The 16809-nt window shown below is 40.3% G+C and overlaps 1 protein-coding gene across 1 annotated transcript; it reads left to right on the top strand.

The window, feature by feature from the left end:
* The first annotated feature begins 3315 nt into the window (after positions 1–3315).
* LOC147300558 (uncharacterized) lies at positions 3316–13499 on the top strand. Its single transcript, XM_086285126.1, has 6 exons — positions 3316–3456; positions 4779–5216; positions 7338–7601; positions 8647–8910; positions 9956–10219; positions 11265–13499. Exons 2-6 carry the CDS (start codon positions 5009–5011, stop codon positions 12848–12850), a joined length of 2586 nt encoding a protein of 861 aa, XP_086141252.1. The 5' UTR covers positions 3316–3456; positions 4779–5008; the 3' UTR covers positions 12851–13499.
* The last annotated feature ends 3310 nt before the right edge of the window (positions 13500–16809 follow it).

The raw sequence follows: 16809 nt of genomic DNA, 5'->3' as shown, positions 1-16809 counted from the left end.
TGTCATTAAAAGAAAGCATTCAATTGGGGGGGGGGGGGGGGGGGGGGGAACCCTAAGCATTTATTAAACCTCATGTTTTCCTTTAAACGTTTTATTTTGCTTTATATTTTAGTGATACTCTGGTAGAGAGGCTCTTATACTGTTAATTCAGCATATACTAAAAAAAATAAAAGCCTTTAAAAGCCTATTTCTGGACAATTATTATTTTATAATTATATAATTATATAATCAACTATTTTGCAATACTTCCAATCAACACACATCAAAAGAAAAGCTTGTGATGGCATCACATGAGATAACTTAAAGCTCAAAGGCTGTTCCATTGACATGTAACCAATCACTTCAAAGCACAAAACCTCTAATGTCATAGTCTTTTTGTGTGTGTGTGTGTGTGTGTGTCCTGTCTGGCACTGTAGCAATCAGAATTATTGTCTGAAGGCCAAGAAAAATGCCCAACAGATTTACTTTCCCAAGTGGGCCTTTTGCTATACTGGTCCACTTGATTGTCATAGTTTATTTGATCTTTATTACTTATTTTTATTCTAAGTTATTGTAATCAGGCCAGACTCGTGGACGGGAAAGAAAAACAAAAAGAAAAGTTCAGAAGAAAGTTAACAGAAGGAGAGGGAAAGAAAAAGGAGAAAAGAGATAGAGAGAAAAGACAATGAAAATCTGCTTCATCACTTTTGTCTTTGTGTCCTTTTTTTTCTCTTTTTCTTTTCCTGGATCACCTGTTGAGAAAGAAAAAAGAAAAGAAGCAGAAGAAGACTAGAGCAATAGAATAAACAACATCACGATGATCTATGGGAATATAACAGTAAATACTAAATGTTAAACATTACTGTGCAGCACGTAAGATCGACAGCGCACAGTGTGCTTTAAGGTAGGAGCCAAAAAGGGTGTAGTTTGTGTGTATGAGCACCCGTGTGTACACCTGTGAGCATGAGCGCGCTTGTATTTAAAAGGTTCCATGTAATGATCTGTTAGAGGGTGTGGGGGGGCCACAGCCCCGTCCACCAGGGCATGAAGCAGGTATGGAGGAGATCAAAACTCCAGACATCCAGAGGCCCTCAGAACACAAGAGACCAAGGAAGACTAAAAGAGGGGCTGCAGCACCACTATCCCAGAAAGAGCTGAGGAGAGTCCCAGATGAGGGGTCACTCAGCAGCCGCGGAGCATAAGCTGTTGAGTGTTCATATAGATTTTAAATAACATAGCAGTTGATACTGACATATTTTTGTTACATTTGCAGTGTTGTGGTGTTATATTCTCATGATTCTGTTCATTTTATGAGTATATCCTTCTGCCTTGCTTCACATATTTAATGCTGCTTGGCTAGTTTTAGTCGTGCTAGCATCAGTACAGGTAGAAACAGAGAAACATCAGAGAATCTGCCATGCATCGCCCCATCTAAATACAAATGGAAAGTACGAAAATAAAAATATAGATAACTTTATTAAAGCAATCAATGTTCCCAGTGTTCCCATGGTGAAAACACATTTTTTCATATTATGTTCAAGTCAGTTGTTATCCAATTTTAAAACTATAAAATATAATAAAGTCTATTTTTAGTTTATTTTGTTAATAAATAGATTTTTTTTAGGATTTTCAGAAACACTAACGTTATACGTAGCAAAATATCTGTAGCCGTATGACAGCCATGTATAGTAGAAGTCCAAGATATTTCTACAACTCTAGCGTTAGGTTCTTCCAGTCAAACTTTTTCCCCTCACTGTAGATTTCTTGCAGTGTTTGTGTTTGTACAAAAGTGTTGCGTTTTTCAGCCCCCGCCCGCCCCCAAAATAATAATTAATAACAATAAAACCTTGCATACTTTGAGGATAAAAGTTATTTTATAAATGTAGAATGCAGAACTTTAATGAATAATAGTGAAGTTTGTTGAACTGAGTAAAAAGAAACCAACTGATAATTCAGAAGTCTTTTTGACAATCAAAAACAATAATTTTAAATTATAATATAATTAAAAAAATAATTAACACAAAGACGAAACTTAGCTTTAGCAAAGTTGCCATTTTTTTATTTAAAAAAAGTGAATTACTCTTGTTTAGAGGCTCTAGACGAACTTGGTCCTACACCCAGGCCATTTTACCCTTCTATATAGCTTCCGGAAAGTTTTCTCTGTCTTTGAGTTCTTTTGGACATGTTTTCTTTCAATTTAGAATAAGAAAAAATATTTCTTAATCGCGACATTTTTGCTCCTTCATACCAACTCGAGTGTTTTTCCCCCCTTCTTCTTCGGTGCTTAACGGCAACTGGCATCCTTTTCGGCGCATTACTGCACTATCACTTTGAGGTCACTCAATACTGTCGCCCTTCCTGTGCCACTGACATTATGTACTCGAGCCAGCCGCCGTAATTTCCACCACCTTTAGAGTTACCTCCCGTGTATGGCAATGGGAATGATTTATTCTTACAAACTTCTTACAGTATGTTTAAAAAGAACAAAGAAAACAAAATGAATGCATATGAAATATAAAATATTAAAACAAATATAATAAACGAGAGTATATATACTAAACCTGTAGGCATTAATTATTTCATGCGTGTAGTTATTCGTGACTGCGCTACACACTGAAAGCAAACTTCTGACAAGCGTCATAATTCGGTTACAAGAAACGTTAAAGTTTCATAACTGCATACCTGTGTCTAATAACAAATGCATAAATGTTGTTGTTTTTTCATAATCAGTCGCACGGAAGTAGCTGTCAACGTGCGTAATCTGGGCGCTGCAGCTTTATAAGCAACTTTCTGGCAGACAATCACTTTTTGGCACACCACCTGTTGAGGATCATGGCCTCAGATTTGGTGCTGATTCTCATTCCCACCGCTTCACACTCGGCTGCGAACCGTTCCAGTGCGAGCCAAAGGCCATCACTCGACGAAGCCAAAGAACCACATCAACTACGAAAAGCAGAGATGAGATTTTGAGACCACCCAAGTGAAAGTCTTCCGCCACTTGGCTACGCCCAGAAATTCTGTCCATAAAAATAATTACGAACAGAATAGGTGACAAACGGGCAGCCCTGCTTAATGATATACAGCAGGAGAATGCATGGAGCACCTGTAATAAATACTGTATCAATAACAAGGTTAATAAAGTGTATTTCTTAACCTTTCAGTTTGTGGGTAATGTCGCAGGTTTGTTGTACGGACCTGTTTACACTGTCTCTATAAGTTTTGTAAACCAAAAACAAACAAACAAAGGCGTCTGTTTAGTCTCTTGGCCACACAACAACAACTCACAGCAGAGCAGGAGTGGAGGGGGAGGGGCGCGGTTGGCCGGTTAGGCTGTGACTGGACAGCAGGCGGGAAAGTGATGTGACGGAAGTGAAAGGAGAGCAGAAGTAGCTGGCGGGAGAGATGATGTAGAGGTGAAATAAGATAACGGGAGGAGGGATTTCAAGTGATCATAAAATCCAGAATGGCCGTCGTTTGGTGAGTGGAACCAGATTCAGCAGCAACACCAATAAATAAGCACGTTGGGAGACCTTCTTAGGCCCTGGGACCATTTTTGGTCCCTTTAGTTTTTCGGTTACAAGCCATTTGCACTGTGTTGAATGGAATATAGCCAAATTCTCTAAAAAAAGTTTGGCATAATTTCATTTCAAAATTCAAGTCTGACTTCCTTAAAATTAGCTTCAGTGGCTAAGCTAACAATACACATCCCCTTAGAGCCCTAGGGACCATTTTTGGCCCATTGACTTCCATTATAAACGCTATTTTTCACTGCAGAATTATTACCGTTAACATCTGGGTGACGGCTTAGGTTTCGTTTTTGTTTTGTAGAAGAGGCCTTAGAGTTGTAATTTTTTTATTTGTCCACCGGGTGGCGCCCTTGCTCCACATTTGATCCCTGCTGGAAAACAGCGGGCTGCTTGCACAGACAGGCGGGTGTTGTGCCAAAAAGTGATTGTCTGCCAAAAACTGATTTCCGGTATTTGCCAAAAACTGATTGCTCGTATTTAAACTGCTATAAGTAACTTGTTGGGCTATAATATGTGAAACATATGTCAAATGCATCCCTCATGGATGACATAAAGTCATCTTGAGCCACAAACAACATTCGTGTAACAAGGTAGAAGCCGCAATCAGTTTTTGGCAGTGACTTTTATATAACCTTTATTTAAACAGTTAAAAAAAATCTCATTAACATTAAAAATGCCTTTTGTAAGAGTAAGTTGGCCAAGAGGACAGCAGAAATGGCAGCAAATATTACAATATTTCTGTAAAAATATTTTAAGTGGGGATAAAGGACCGGATTGGTTATAATGTAAGTACAATAGCAGAGAGTTGTAAAGATACTTGAAAAACAGATATTGTTTTAATTCTCTATATAACCCCTTTGTAAACCCTGTTCACCGAAGTCTATTTACGAACATACGTAAAGATATTACACATAAAAAATACACAGAAACATTGGAAATCACTTTTTGGCAGACAATCACTTTTTGGCACAACACGGGAAATGAAGCCTCATTTCCGGCGTGCAGCAGCGGCTTCGCCCAATTTAAAGTGGAAAAAAATATGAATATATAATCTTTTTATTGCACTTTTTGGGGCGGGACCATTTTTGGTCCCCAGGGCCGTAAAAGGATGCATTTTTAAGGGCCAGACAAGGGTTAATACAGGCATACAACGTGTTATGGAAAACATTAAACCCAGAAATCTAGGCGTAAATGGAAAATTGTAGTATTGAATTATAAGACTGATGAAAGAATATAATTGTCTTCCCTGCTATTCTCCTGTTCACACTCCAGTCCAGAAGGTGGGATAAATGCATCTGTAAGCTGATATGTCAAACGCCATCAACCCCCAAAGAAGAAGGGAGGAGGACAGCACTACTGTGGTAGTGGAGCAGTGTGTTTGCAGACATAGCTGCTGCTGAAGAAGCGGACTGAACCTAGAGAAGAGACAGAAGCTAAAGTATTGATCCCGTCAAGTTAGTGTGGATCTGATACCAATATTAACATCTGTGTCACTTCTATTGATGCTTGTATTGATCCGCCCAGTCTCAGTTGAAGCAGCAATGAGTTCAGTACAGTATCTGAGAGAGTTCATCAAGGAGAGACTAACTGCTGTTTATGAAGAAATCTTCTCAGAGGTTCAAAAAACCATCATCCAGTATGAGGAGGAGATCAACCGTCTACGCAGACAGGATATCAACCGGAAACCTGACAGAAACTCACACATCATAGGTATGGACATGTTTTTAACAATGTGCTGTTGAAGCTGAGATTCTTCAGTATGATTAGCTTTACTAGAATATGTTAAACTGGGTATCCTTTGCTCATCCCAATCGGTCGCAGCAGATGGCCCGGCCCCTCCCTGAGCCTGGTTCTGCCGGCGGTTTCTTCCTGTTAAAAGGGAGTTTTTCCTTCCTACTGTCGCCAAAGTGCTCACTCAAAGGGGGTCATATGATTTTTGGGTTTTTCTCTGTATTTGTTATTGTAGAATCCACTGTACAATATAAAGTGCCTTGAGGCGACTGTTGTTGTGATTTGGCGCTATATAAATAAATAAATTGAATTTATCAGTGCTGTAGTTCAATGTTCAGTGATGGACTATGTTGAACTGGTGCAGGTCGATGGTCACTGATAGGTTAGGTTTTAATACATTTTAATTCATTTATTTATTTCAATTTTTTCTCTAACAGATTCCAATGTTGAGTACATCAGGCATTAGTGTTTTAGATCATCTGTAAACACTGAGATTGTGCAGTAAAATATAGTTAGATGTCAGCGGAATACACATTTAACAAGTTGTTAACAGCCTTCTCTGAAGTTGAAGTGAAGTTTCATTTAAAAAAGGATTTTACACACTGTAACAGGGCAGCCCTTAGCGGCTGGAAACACAGTGAGACAGACCAAGGCAAGTGTAGTGGAACAAAGTATTTATTTGCTGTATGGCTCTCCTTACAACAATTAACTTGTCGAGCTTCTGCACAGCACAAAAAAAAAATCCACCCTCTAATGACAACTGGCAGCCTTAAATATGTTCAGCTGTCACAGACTTAACCATTATTCCACTCTCAGGTCAATTCTTAAATCCCAACCTTCCACCACAGTACACAATATATCAATAAGAATAAATAAATACATAAATACATTTTCACATTTACATATTAATAAATATTTCACACTTTAATGTTACCCCAAACCCAATATTATAAAAACCCAGAAACCCAAGCACAAAAAGATTCACCACACTCTCTTTACCAATGGTCTCTCCCGGAACCTTTAAATGGTGTCTGGACCCCAGGGGAAACATTTGCCCAAACACCTTGAAGAAGACACAGGCAAGAAAGGTGAGTAATCATTAACTTACAAACACTTATTTGCACCACTTTTATCCCTAGATTTCACACACACATTTGCCTTAGTTTTCCTTATTGGTAAACCTTAATCACAATCTCAATCACCATTCTTCTCTCCTGACAGACAACCACCACATTCCTTGACGAGGAACAGCTGTGCAGGATCTGAAACAAGGCCACCAACTGACCCTAAAATTCCCAATAAATAGTCAACAAATATTTAAACTTCTTGTGTGCAAATCCATGCTTAAAGTGCAATGCTCATAAATTGCTTGATAAGGTGCTTTTAATAACGTGAAAGGTGTGCTCTAAAGTGCTATACAGACAATACAATATAAATAAATACAGTAAGGGAGTCCTCTTCCTTACACACACTGATGTTTTCATGGTGGTCACATTGCATTTTAGTTTGGTGAACTTTGTGTCTTTGCTCACAGTGAGGATCCTTGCTGTGAGTGTGCACAACTATTTCCCTGAGCGTGCGTGTGCGTGGGGCTCGTAATGGGTCATATGATAGGCTGATCACCATTTCTTGGTTTTTGATTCATGCTTTTAAAAATATTAGTTTTTATATCACTGTTATGTTCCCCTGAGGGGTCTAGGTGGTGAGGGGGAAGTAACAAAAAGTGTCCGGGTGAGGAAAAAAGAGTTAAGGAGGCAAACGGGTTAAATTAAACAGTTTTATTAAAGTAGCTCAACTAAAAGAGCCGCTATCACCATTTAAGAAAACAAACAAAACTCAGGCGTTGGTCAATAAAGTAAAACATAAGCCAAAAAGAAAGAGCAGCTCACTAGCTGCAAACCACAATAACACAGCTCACTAGCGGCAAACACCACAAACTCTCAGCTCACTAGCTGTAACCACTCACATGGCACTCTGGCCCAGAGCTCACCTTCAGGAGGAGGCCCTGCTAGGGCCGTAACAATCACTAAATATAAAAAATATATAGTTTTTGTATCACACAATAGTGATTATTGTTCTTGTGTTTCTTTATTCCTCAAGACCTCCCAAAACAACATGACTGTAAGGAAGAGGAGGATCTGGATGAGCAGCAGGTCTGTAACCAGGAGAGGAACTCCAGTCTGGACCAAGAGGACCCAGAGACTCCGCAGATTAAAGAGGAAAAGGAGGAACTTGGCAGCAGTCAGAAGGGAGAGCAGCTTGGGCTGAAGCAGGAGGCTGAAGGCATTATTGTCTGGACTGATAAAAAGCAGCTCAGACTGCTGGAGACCATCTGGAAACCTGTGATAAAGTTACACAGAATAGGTATGTAAAACTATGTTGATTTAATAAAAGTGAATATAACTCACAGACAGCTCAGTGGACCAGTGGTTAGCACTGTTGCCTCACAGCAACAAGGTCCTGAGTTTGACTCTACCAAGTAGCCAAGCCTTTCTGTGTGGAGTTTGCATGTTCTCCCCTTGTTCACTATCCAGAGACATACGAACAGCCGGGTTAGGTTAGTTGGTGATTTTAAATTGCTCATAGGTGTGAATATGAGCGTGAATAGTTGTCTGTGTTTCTGTGTTGACCCTCCGACAGACTGATGAACTGTCAGAGAATTGAAGGTCAAAAAGTAATAAGCAACATGAATGAATCTCTTCAGCCTGATTTTCTGTTCTTTATTTAAACACATTTCCACCATTAACCTGTGCAAAACGGTGAAAATTAGTACGTAAAAATTCACCAGAATGAAAGACGTGAAACATCTGGGTTTCAAATTTCCACTCACTGGTCAGACCAAATCTACACAGAGACACAAAGTCAACAACACAAGTTTCATTTTGTTCTGTTATCAGTTTAAGTTAAAGAATTATGTTTCCTCTGCAGCATGGAAATGGTAAATTTGAACAGTTTACAGGTCTGGGTAATATGAATAAATATTTCTATTCTGTTTTGGAAAATATGGAATTCAGAGTTTCTAAAGTTAAATTTGTTAGACAAGAAGAGTGTTTTCATGGCATTTCAAGCACAGCCAAAACGGTTACTACTGTGTAAGAGAGCTCTTCCCCAGCATGCCTTCTTGTAACTGCGGCCAATTCAGACATCCACATTCATTTAACAAAAAACAACATCTATTTATTTTATATATCAAAGACATAAGAAGCTGAACTTTGAAATTTGCTAATAAGAGTGTCAGAACTAAACATTTGCATCAGTGCCCAAATAATTTGTCCCGTTTGTAGACTTTAATTTTAGTGGTATATGTGAGCAACAGGCTCACTATGTAGAGACCTGCTAATGGTTCAGACCAGTAAATATTTTCTCAAATGTTTGTTTTACTATCATCTTTTCCCCTTTGTGCATTCAGATGCCCTACAGCAGCATGCTTTTGAGGAAGAGGAGGTTCTTACAGACCAGCAGGTCTGTAACCAGGAGAGGAACTCCAGTCTGGACCAAGAGGACCCAGAGACTCCGCAGATTAAAGAGGAAAAGGAGGAACTTGGCAGCAGTCAGAAGGGAGAGCAGCTTGGGCTGAAGCAGGAGGCTGAAGGCATTATTGTCTGGACTGATAAAAAGCAGCTCAGACTGCTGGAGACCATCTGGAAACCTGTGATAAAGTTACACAGAATAGGTATGTAAAACTATGTTGATTTAATAAAAGTGAATATAACTCACAGACAGCTCAGTGGACCAGTGGTTAGCACTGTTGCCTCACAGCAACAAGGTCCTGAGTTTGACTCTACCAAGTAGCCAAGCCTTTCTGTGTGGAGTTTGCATGTTCTCCCCTTGTTCACTATCCAGAGACATACGAACAGCCGGGTTAGGTTAGTTGGTGATTTTAAATTGCTCATAGGTGTGAATATGAGCGTGAATAGTTGTCTGTGTTTCTGTGTTGACCCTCCGACAGACTGATGAACTGTCAGAGAATTGAAGGTCAAAAAGTAATAAGCAACATGAATGAATCTCTTCAGCCTGATTTTCTGTTCTTTATTTAAACACATTTCCACCATTAACCTGTGCAAAACGGTGAAAATTAGTACGTAAAAATTCACCAGAATGAAAGACGTGAAACATCTGGGTTTCAAATTTCCACTCACTGGTCAGACCAAATCTACACAGAGACACAAAGTCAACAACACAAGTTTCATTTTGTTCTGTTATCAGTTTAAGTTAAAGAATTATGTTTCCTCTGCAGCATGGAAATGGTAAATTTGAACAGTTTACAGGTCTGGGTAATATGAATAAATATTTCTATTCTGTTTTGGAAAATATGGAATTCAGAGTTTCTAAAGTTAAATTTGTTAGACAAGAAGAGTGTTTTCATGGCATTTCAAGCACAGCCAAAACGGTTACTACTGTGTAAGAGAGCTCTTCCCCAGCATGCCTTCTTGTAACTGCGGCCAATTCAGACATCCACATTCATTTAACAAAAAACAACATCTATTTATTTTATATATCAAAGACATAAGAAGCTGAACTTTGAAATTTGCTAATAAGAGTGTCAGAACTAAACATTTGCATCAGTGCCCAAATAATTTGTCCCGTTTGTAGACTTTAATTTTAGTGGTATATGTGAGCAACAGGCTCACTATGTAGAGACCTGCTAATGGTTCAGACCAGTAAATATTTTCTCAAATGTTTGTTTTACTATCATCTTTTCCCCTTTGTGCATTCAGATGCCCTACAGCAGCATGCTTTTGAGGAAGAGGAGGTTCTTACAGACCAGCAGGTCTGTAACCAGGAGAGGAACTCCAGTCTGGACCAAGAGGACCCAGAGACTCCGCAGATTAAAGAGGAAAAGGAGGAACTTGGCAGCAGTCAGAAGGGAGAGCAGCTTGGGCTGAAGCAGGAGGCTGAAGGCATTATTGTCTGGACTGATAAAAAGCAGCTCAGACTGCTGGAGACCATCTGGAAACCTGTGATAAAGTTACACAGAATAGGTATGTAAAACTATGTTGATTTAATAAAAGTGAATATAACTCACAGACAGCTCAGTGGACCAGTGGTTAGCACTGTTGCCTCACAGCAACAAGGTCCTGAGTTTGACTCTACCAAGTAGCCAAGCCTTTCTGTGTGGAGTTTGCATGTTCTCCCCTTGTTCACTATCCAGAGACATACGAACAGCCGGGTTAGGTTAGTTGGTGATTTTAAATTGCTCATAGGTGTGAATATGAGCGTGAATAGTTGTCTGTGTTTCTGTGTTGACCCTCCGACAGACTGATGAACTGTCAGAGAATTGAAGGTCAAAAAGTAATAAGCAACATGAATGAATCTCTTCAGCCTGATTTTCTGTTCTTTATTTAAACACATTTCCACCATTAACCTGTGCAAAACGGTGAAAATTAGTACGTAAAAATTCACCAGAATGAAAGACGTGAAACATCTGGGTTTCAAATTTCCACTCACTGGTCAGACCAAATCTACACAGAGACACAAAGTCAACAACACAAGTTTCATTTTGTTCTGTTATCAGTTTAAGTTAAAGAATTATGTTTCCTCTGCAGCATGGAAATGGTAAATTTGAACAGTTTACAGGTCTGGGTAATATGAATAAATATTTCTATTCTGTTTTGGAAAATATGGAATTCAGAGTTTCTAAAGTTAAATTTGTTAGACAAGAAGAGTGTTTTCATGGCATTTCAAGCACAGCCAAAACGGTTACTACTGTGTAAGAGAGCTCTTCCCCAGCATGCCTTCTTGTAACTGCGGCCAATTCAGACATCCACATTCATTTAACAAAAAACAACATCTATTTATTTTATATATCAAAGACATAAGAAGCTGAACTTTGAAATTTGCTAATAAGAGTGTCAGAACTAAACATTTGCATCAGTGCCCAAATAATTTGTCCCGTTTGTAGACTTTAATTTTAGTGGTATATGTGAGCAACAGGCTCACTATGTAGAGACCTGCTAATGGTTCAGACCAGTAAATATTTTCTCAAATGTTTGTTTTACTATCATCTTTTCCCCTTTGTGCATTCAGATGCCCTACAGCAGCATGCTTTTGAGGAAGAGGAGGTTCTTACAGACCAGCAGGTCTGTAACCAGGAGAGGAACTCCAGTCTGAACCAGGAGAAACCAGAGAATCCACAGATTAAAGAGGAAAAGGAGGAACTTGGCAGCAGTCAGAAGGGAGAGCAGCTTGGGCTGAAGCAGGAGGCTGATACCTTCATGGTGACACCCGCTTATGAGGAAAGTGCCTACAGTAAACCAGAACCAAACAGTGAGCAGCTCCTTTCTCACAGCTCTCCTGAAGCAGAGACCCGAGATAATGAAAAAAGTCAGCATGTGGTCTCAGGAACTACTAGAAATACAGAGCTGAATGAGAGACGTCACAGTCAAAGAGTAGACAACCTTCCTGTGTCATCGAGTAAAAGTAGAACGGACACAAAGAACAAGTCTGTACAATGTGAAGTGTGTGGAAAAACTTTACAGGATGAATACAATATGATTACACATCTAAGAGTTCACACAGGTGAAAAGCCGTATTCCTGTAGCACCTGTGGGAAAAGATTTGCTGCCTCATCAACATTCAAAACACACATGAGAGTTCACACAGGTGAGAAGCCATATTCTTGTAGCACCTGTGAGAAAAGATTTGCTTCCTCATCAACATTCAAAAGACACAATAGAATTCACACAGGTGAGAAGCCGTATTCTTGTAGCACCTGTGAGAAAAGATTTGCTTCCTCATCAACATTCAAAAAACACATGAGAATTCACACAGGTGAAAAGCCGTATTCTTGTAGCACCTGTGAGAAAAGATTTGCTACCTCATCAACATTCAAAAGACACATGAGAATTCACACAGGTGAAAAGCCGTATTCTTGTGGCACCTGTGGGAAAACATTTGCTACTTCATTAGAAGTCAAAACACACACGAGAATTCACACAGGTGAGAAGCCGTATTCCTGTAGCACCTGTGGGAAAAGATTTGCTACCTCATCAACATTCAAAACACACATGAGAGTTCACACAGGTGAGAAGCCGTACCCTTGTAGTACCTGTGGGAAAAGATTTGCTACCTTATCAAAGGTCAAAACACACATGAGAATTCACACAGGTGAGAAGCCGTATTCCTGTAGCACCTGTGGGAAAAGATTTACTGACTTATCAACATTGAAAAAACACAAGAGAATTCACACAGGTGAGAAACCGTATTCTTGTAGCATCTGTGGGAAAAGTTTTGCTGACTTATCAACATTCAAAACACACATGAGAATTCACACAGGTGAGAAGCCATATTCTTGTAGCACCTGTGAGAAAAGATTTGCTTCCTCATCAACATTCAAAAGACACATGAGAGTTCACACAGGTGAAAAGCCGTATTCTTGTAGCACCTGTGAGAAAAGATTTTCTTCCTCATCAACATTCAAAAGACACATGAGAATTCACACAGGTGAAAAGCCGTATTCTTGTAGCACCTGTGAGAAAAGATTTGCTTCCTCATCAACATTCAAAAGACACATGAGAATTCACACAGGTGAAAAGCCGCATTCTCCAACAAATTTGCTGCATGTTGGACAACAGTTATGTTACACATATTGTAACAAACTAACCATGATTTAATCAATTAAATGGTCCTTTAGCGTGACTGTTGTTAAAATTCACTGGATTAATGTCAGAGTTCAGTCTTGATCCTGTGTATCCAGGTAGTTGTTGTTCTGAAGTGGTGATCAAAAAGTTGTGGAAATGGATCCATATAGATGAAAAACATTATCATCAGTGGTGAATTCAACATTTCAGTAACAATTAAAATAAAAATTGACTGGATTAATCTCAGAGTTCAACATTGATTAAATGAAATTAAAGTTTTAAACTTTACAGGCTTTATTTTCTCATCCACTTAATGAAAAATACAACTTTTGGTTTAGTCCTAGCTGAAACCATATAATCCAAATTTGATGCTCTCATTGGTTGAGTCAGTTTAATTGAAGCTAATAGTTGACTGTTGATTAAAGATAGTTTCAGCTATTGTCTGTTATCTGTTTCAGTGGTATTGATTAACCTTGGAATGGTGATTGTTTGGTTTTAATTAACAAAGGACCATCAGCACTTATCCAAACTGCATTTGTGTGAATAAAATAAATGACAACCAACATTCAAAAACACAAAAATGAGCACTTTTATTGATTTCATCATGTTCCTGTTTCCATCAGTTTATTCAACAAACTAGTTATAACAAGTTTATGATCTTACAATAAAGACACTTAAGTCATTTTCCTCAGCCTGTGCTTTTCTGGGTCAACTTCCTGTTTCATGTTTGACCCACTCACCTGTGTCACAGCAATAGAACATGAAAATTTAAGCTTTTTAACTTTTTTAGTAACGAATTTAACTCATCGGGCGAGGAAATAAACCCTGTGTAGCCTTAATTCAGCTTTTAACATGTTTAGTGTTACTAACAAAGAAAAGATCCACAGACATGATTTGGGCCGAAACAAAAGAAAAAGTCTTTTATGGGGCAGGCTCGTTGGAGACCAGGCGGGGCTCATTTAACCCTTCTGATTCACACCTTGATACCAGCTTGAAACCTGTGACCCTAAAAAACAAAGACAAGCTCAACGACTCTCAGGACCACACTAACCATAAAATTAAACAACAGTTTGTCCCATTTTTGGAAAACATCTTTTGCTTCTGGAGTAAAATAAAACAAATACTATAAAGATTAGTTTCATGTGGTTTGAGCGACTTCCTGTATCTGTCCTTGTGACAGCAGAGTTAGAGAAAGTGTGCAGCAGATTAGTTTGAGTTTCAAACACAATTTGTCTAAATGTTGAAAAAGCCTGAATATTTAAATACTGTTTAAGTCTTCTTTGATCTTTTATTTCACAGTCTGACTTACACTGCAGCTGCCATCTTGTTGCCCTCCAGGAAAAATATAATACATAAATTTGTATTACATGAACATTGCCAAGTCATTTACTGGCTAATAACTTATATTTATCAATTACATTTAGTACATTTAGGACCTCTGAAGGGTAACATCCTCTAGTGTCTCAAAAATGTTTTTACTTGCTGGTTTGACACAACCTGAGCTGTGATCTGATGAATGTTAACATTCAGTTCAACCTTTGTCCCATTTATCTACATTATATTTCATCCATATGCACAATGAAACAAATTGAGGAGTGAGGACCGGCACCTGTTTGAAAGAGACAAATGCACACAAACACACACAACAACGAACGAGAAACAAACACAGAGAGAGGACAAAGTGGTTATACAGAACTTGAGGACATTATCTACATGTAATTATCTACATAATTATAAATTTGTTGTGTTTTCTTTAACAATGTCAGAAGGAGAGAGGCACTGAGGCACCGTCTTCCGCCCCCCGACGCTCCTGCTGCGCCTCCTCCTTCTGACAGGAACTGCCTACAGAACAAGCATGAATGATGCCTGAGTGGACACACGCAACTCACAAGTTCCTGGCTCTGTCAGCTCCTCTGCAGAGGGTTTCCCTAAGAAGGTGGACCTAGCAGGGTCACCGGGGGACGGGGAGCTGTGCCTCACGGCCCTCACTTCGTCGGAGAAACCCTCATGCAGAGTTCAGAAACTTGTGTGTTGAGTATGTCGCTGTGAGCCTCCACCATTTAACTAGTGGGTGAAGCCTGAACTGTCTAGAGACAGACCAGACCAGCTGCACAACACAGACACTTCAAACCTGAGGACAAATCTGAGAGAACAGAAAAAGGAAAGGAAACTTAGCTTAGAACCATGCAGCGCTACAGGAGACGGCAGCACTGCAGAGGTGAGGACCGGCACCTGTTTGAAAGAGACAAATGCACACAAACACACACAACAACGAACGAGAAACAAACACAGAGAGAGGACAAAGTGGTTATACAGAACTTGAGGACATTATCTACATGTAATTATCTACATAATTATAAATTTGTTGTGTTTTCTTTAACAATGTCAGAAGGAGAGAGGCACTGAGGCACCGTCTTCCGCCCCCCGACGCTCCTGCTGCGCCTCCTCCTTCTGACAGGAACTGCCTACAGAACAAGCATGAATGATGCCTGAGTGGACACACGCAACTCACAAGTTCCTGGCTCTGTCAGCTCCTCTGCAGAGGGTTTCCCTAAGAAGGTGGACCTAGCAGGGTCACCGGGGGACGGGGAGCTGTGCCTCACGGCCCTCACTTCGTCGGAGAAACCCTCATGCAGAGTTCAGAAACTTGTGTGTTGAGTATGTCGCTGTGAGCCTCCACCATTTAACTAGTGGGTGAAGCCTGAACTGTCTAGAGACAGACCAGACCAGCTGCACAACGCAGACACTTCAAACCTGAGGACAAATCTGAGAGAACAGAAAAAGGAAAGGAAACTTAGCTTAGAACCATGCAGCGCTACAGGAGACGGCAGCACTGCAGAGGTGAGGACCGGCACCTGTTTGAAAGAGACAAATGCACACAAACACACACAACAACGAACGAGAAACAAACACAGAGAGAGGACAAAGTGGTTATACAGAACTTGAGGACATTATCTACATGTAATTATCTACATAATTATAAATTTGTTGTGTTTTCTTTAACAATGTCAGAAGGAGAGAGGCACTGAGGCACCGTCTTCCGCCCCCCCGACGCTCCTGCTGCGCCTCCTCCTTCTGACAGGAACTGCCTACAGAACAAGCATGAATGATGCCTGAGTGGACACACGCAACTCACAAGTTCCTGGCTCTGTCAGCTCCTCTGCAGAGGGTTTCCCTAAGAAGGTGGACCTAGCAGGGTCACCGGGGGACGGGGAGCTGTGCCTCACGGCCCTCACTTCGCCGGAGAAACCCTCATGCAGAGTTCAGAAACTTGTGTGTTGAGTATGTCGCTGTGAGCCTCCACCATTTAACTAGTGGGTGAAGCCTGAACTGTCTAGAGACAGACCAGACCAGCTGCACAACACAGACACTTCAAACCTGAGGACAAATCTGAGAGAACAGAAAAAGGAAAGGAAACTTAGCTTAGAACCATGCAGCGCTACAGGAGACGGCAGCACTGCAGAGGTGAGGACCGGCACCTGTTTGAAAGAGACAAATGCACACAAACACACACAACAACGAACGAGAAACAAACACAGAGAGAGGAAAAAGTGGTTATACAGAACTTGAGGACATTATCTACATGTAATTATCTACATAATTATAAATTTGTTGTGTTTTCTTTAACAATGTCAGAAGGAGAGAGGCACTGAGGCACCGTCTTCCGCCCCCCGACGCTCCTGCTGCGCCTCCTCCTTCTGACAGGAACTGCCTACAGAACAAGCATGAATGATGCCTGAGTGGACACACGCAACTCACAAGTTCCTGGCTCTGTCAGCTCCTCTGCAGAGGGTTTCCCTAAGAAGGTGGACCTAGCAGGGTCACCGGGGGACGGGGAGCTGTGCCTCACGGCCCTCACTTCGCCGGAGAAACCCTCATGCAGAGTTCAGAAACTTGTGTGTTGAGTATGTCGCTGTGAGCCTCCACCATTTAACTAGTGGGTGAAGCCTGAACTGTCTAGAGACAGACCAGACCAGCTGCACAACACAGAC

Source organism: Aulonocara sp. 'chitande type north' Nkhata Bay, unplaced genomic scaffold (genome assembly GCF_057382095.1).
Source record: "Aulonocara sp. 'chitande type north' Nkhata Bay isolate Kocher_YH1m ecotype deep benthic unplaced genomic scaffold, A_spYH_male_GT1.1 unmapped_scaffold_31, whole genome shotgun sequence".
NCBI classification, from domain to species: Eukaryota; Metazoa; Chordata; class Actinopteri; order Cichliformes; family Cichlidae; genus Aulonocara; species Aulonocara sp. 'chitande type north' Nkhata Bay.
The sequence above is the reverse complement of the archived record's forward strand: the minus strand, read 5'-3'. Positions and strand labels throughout refer to the sequence as shown.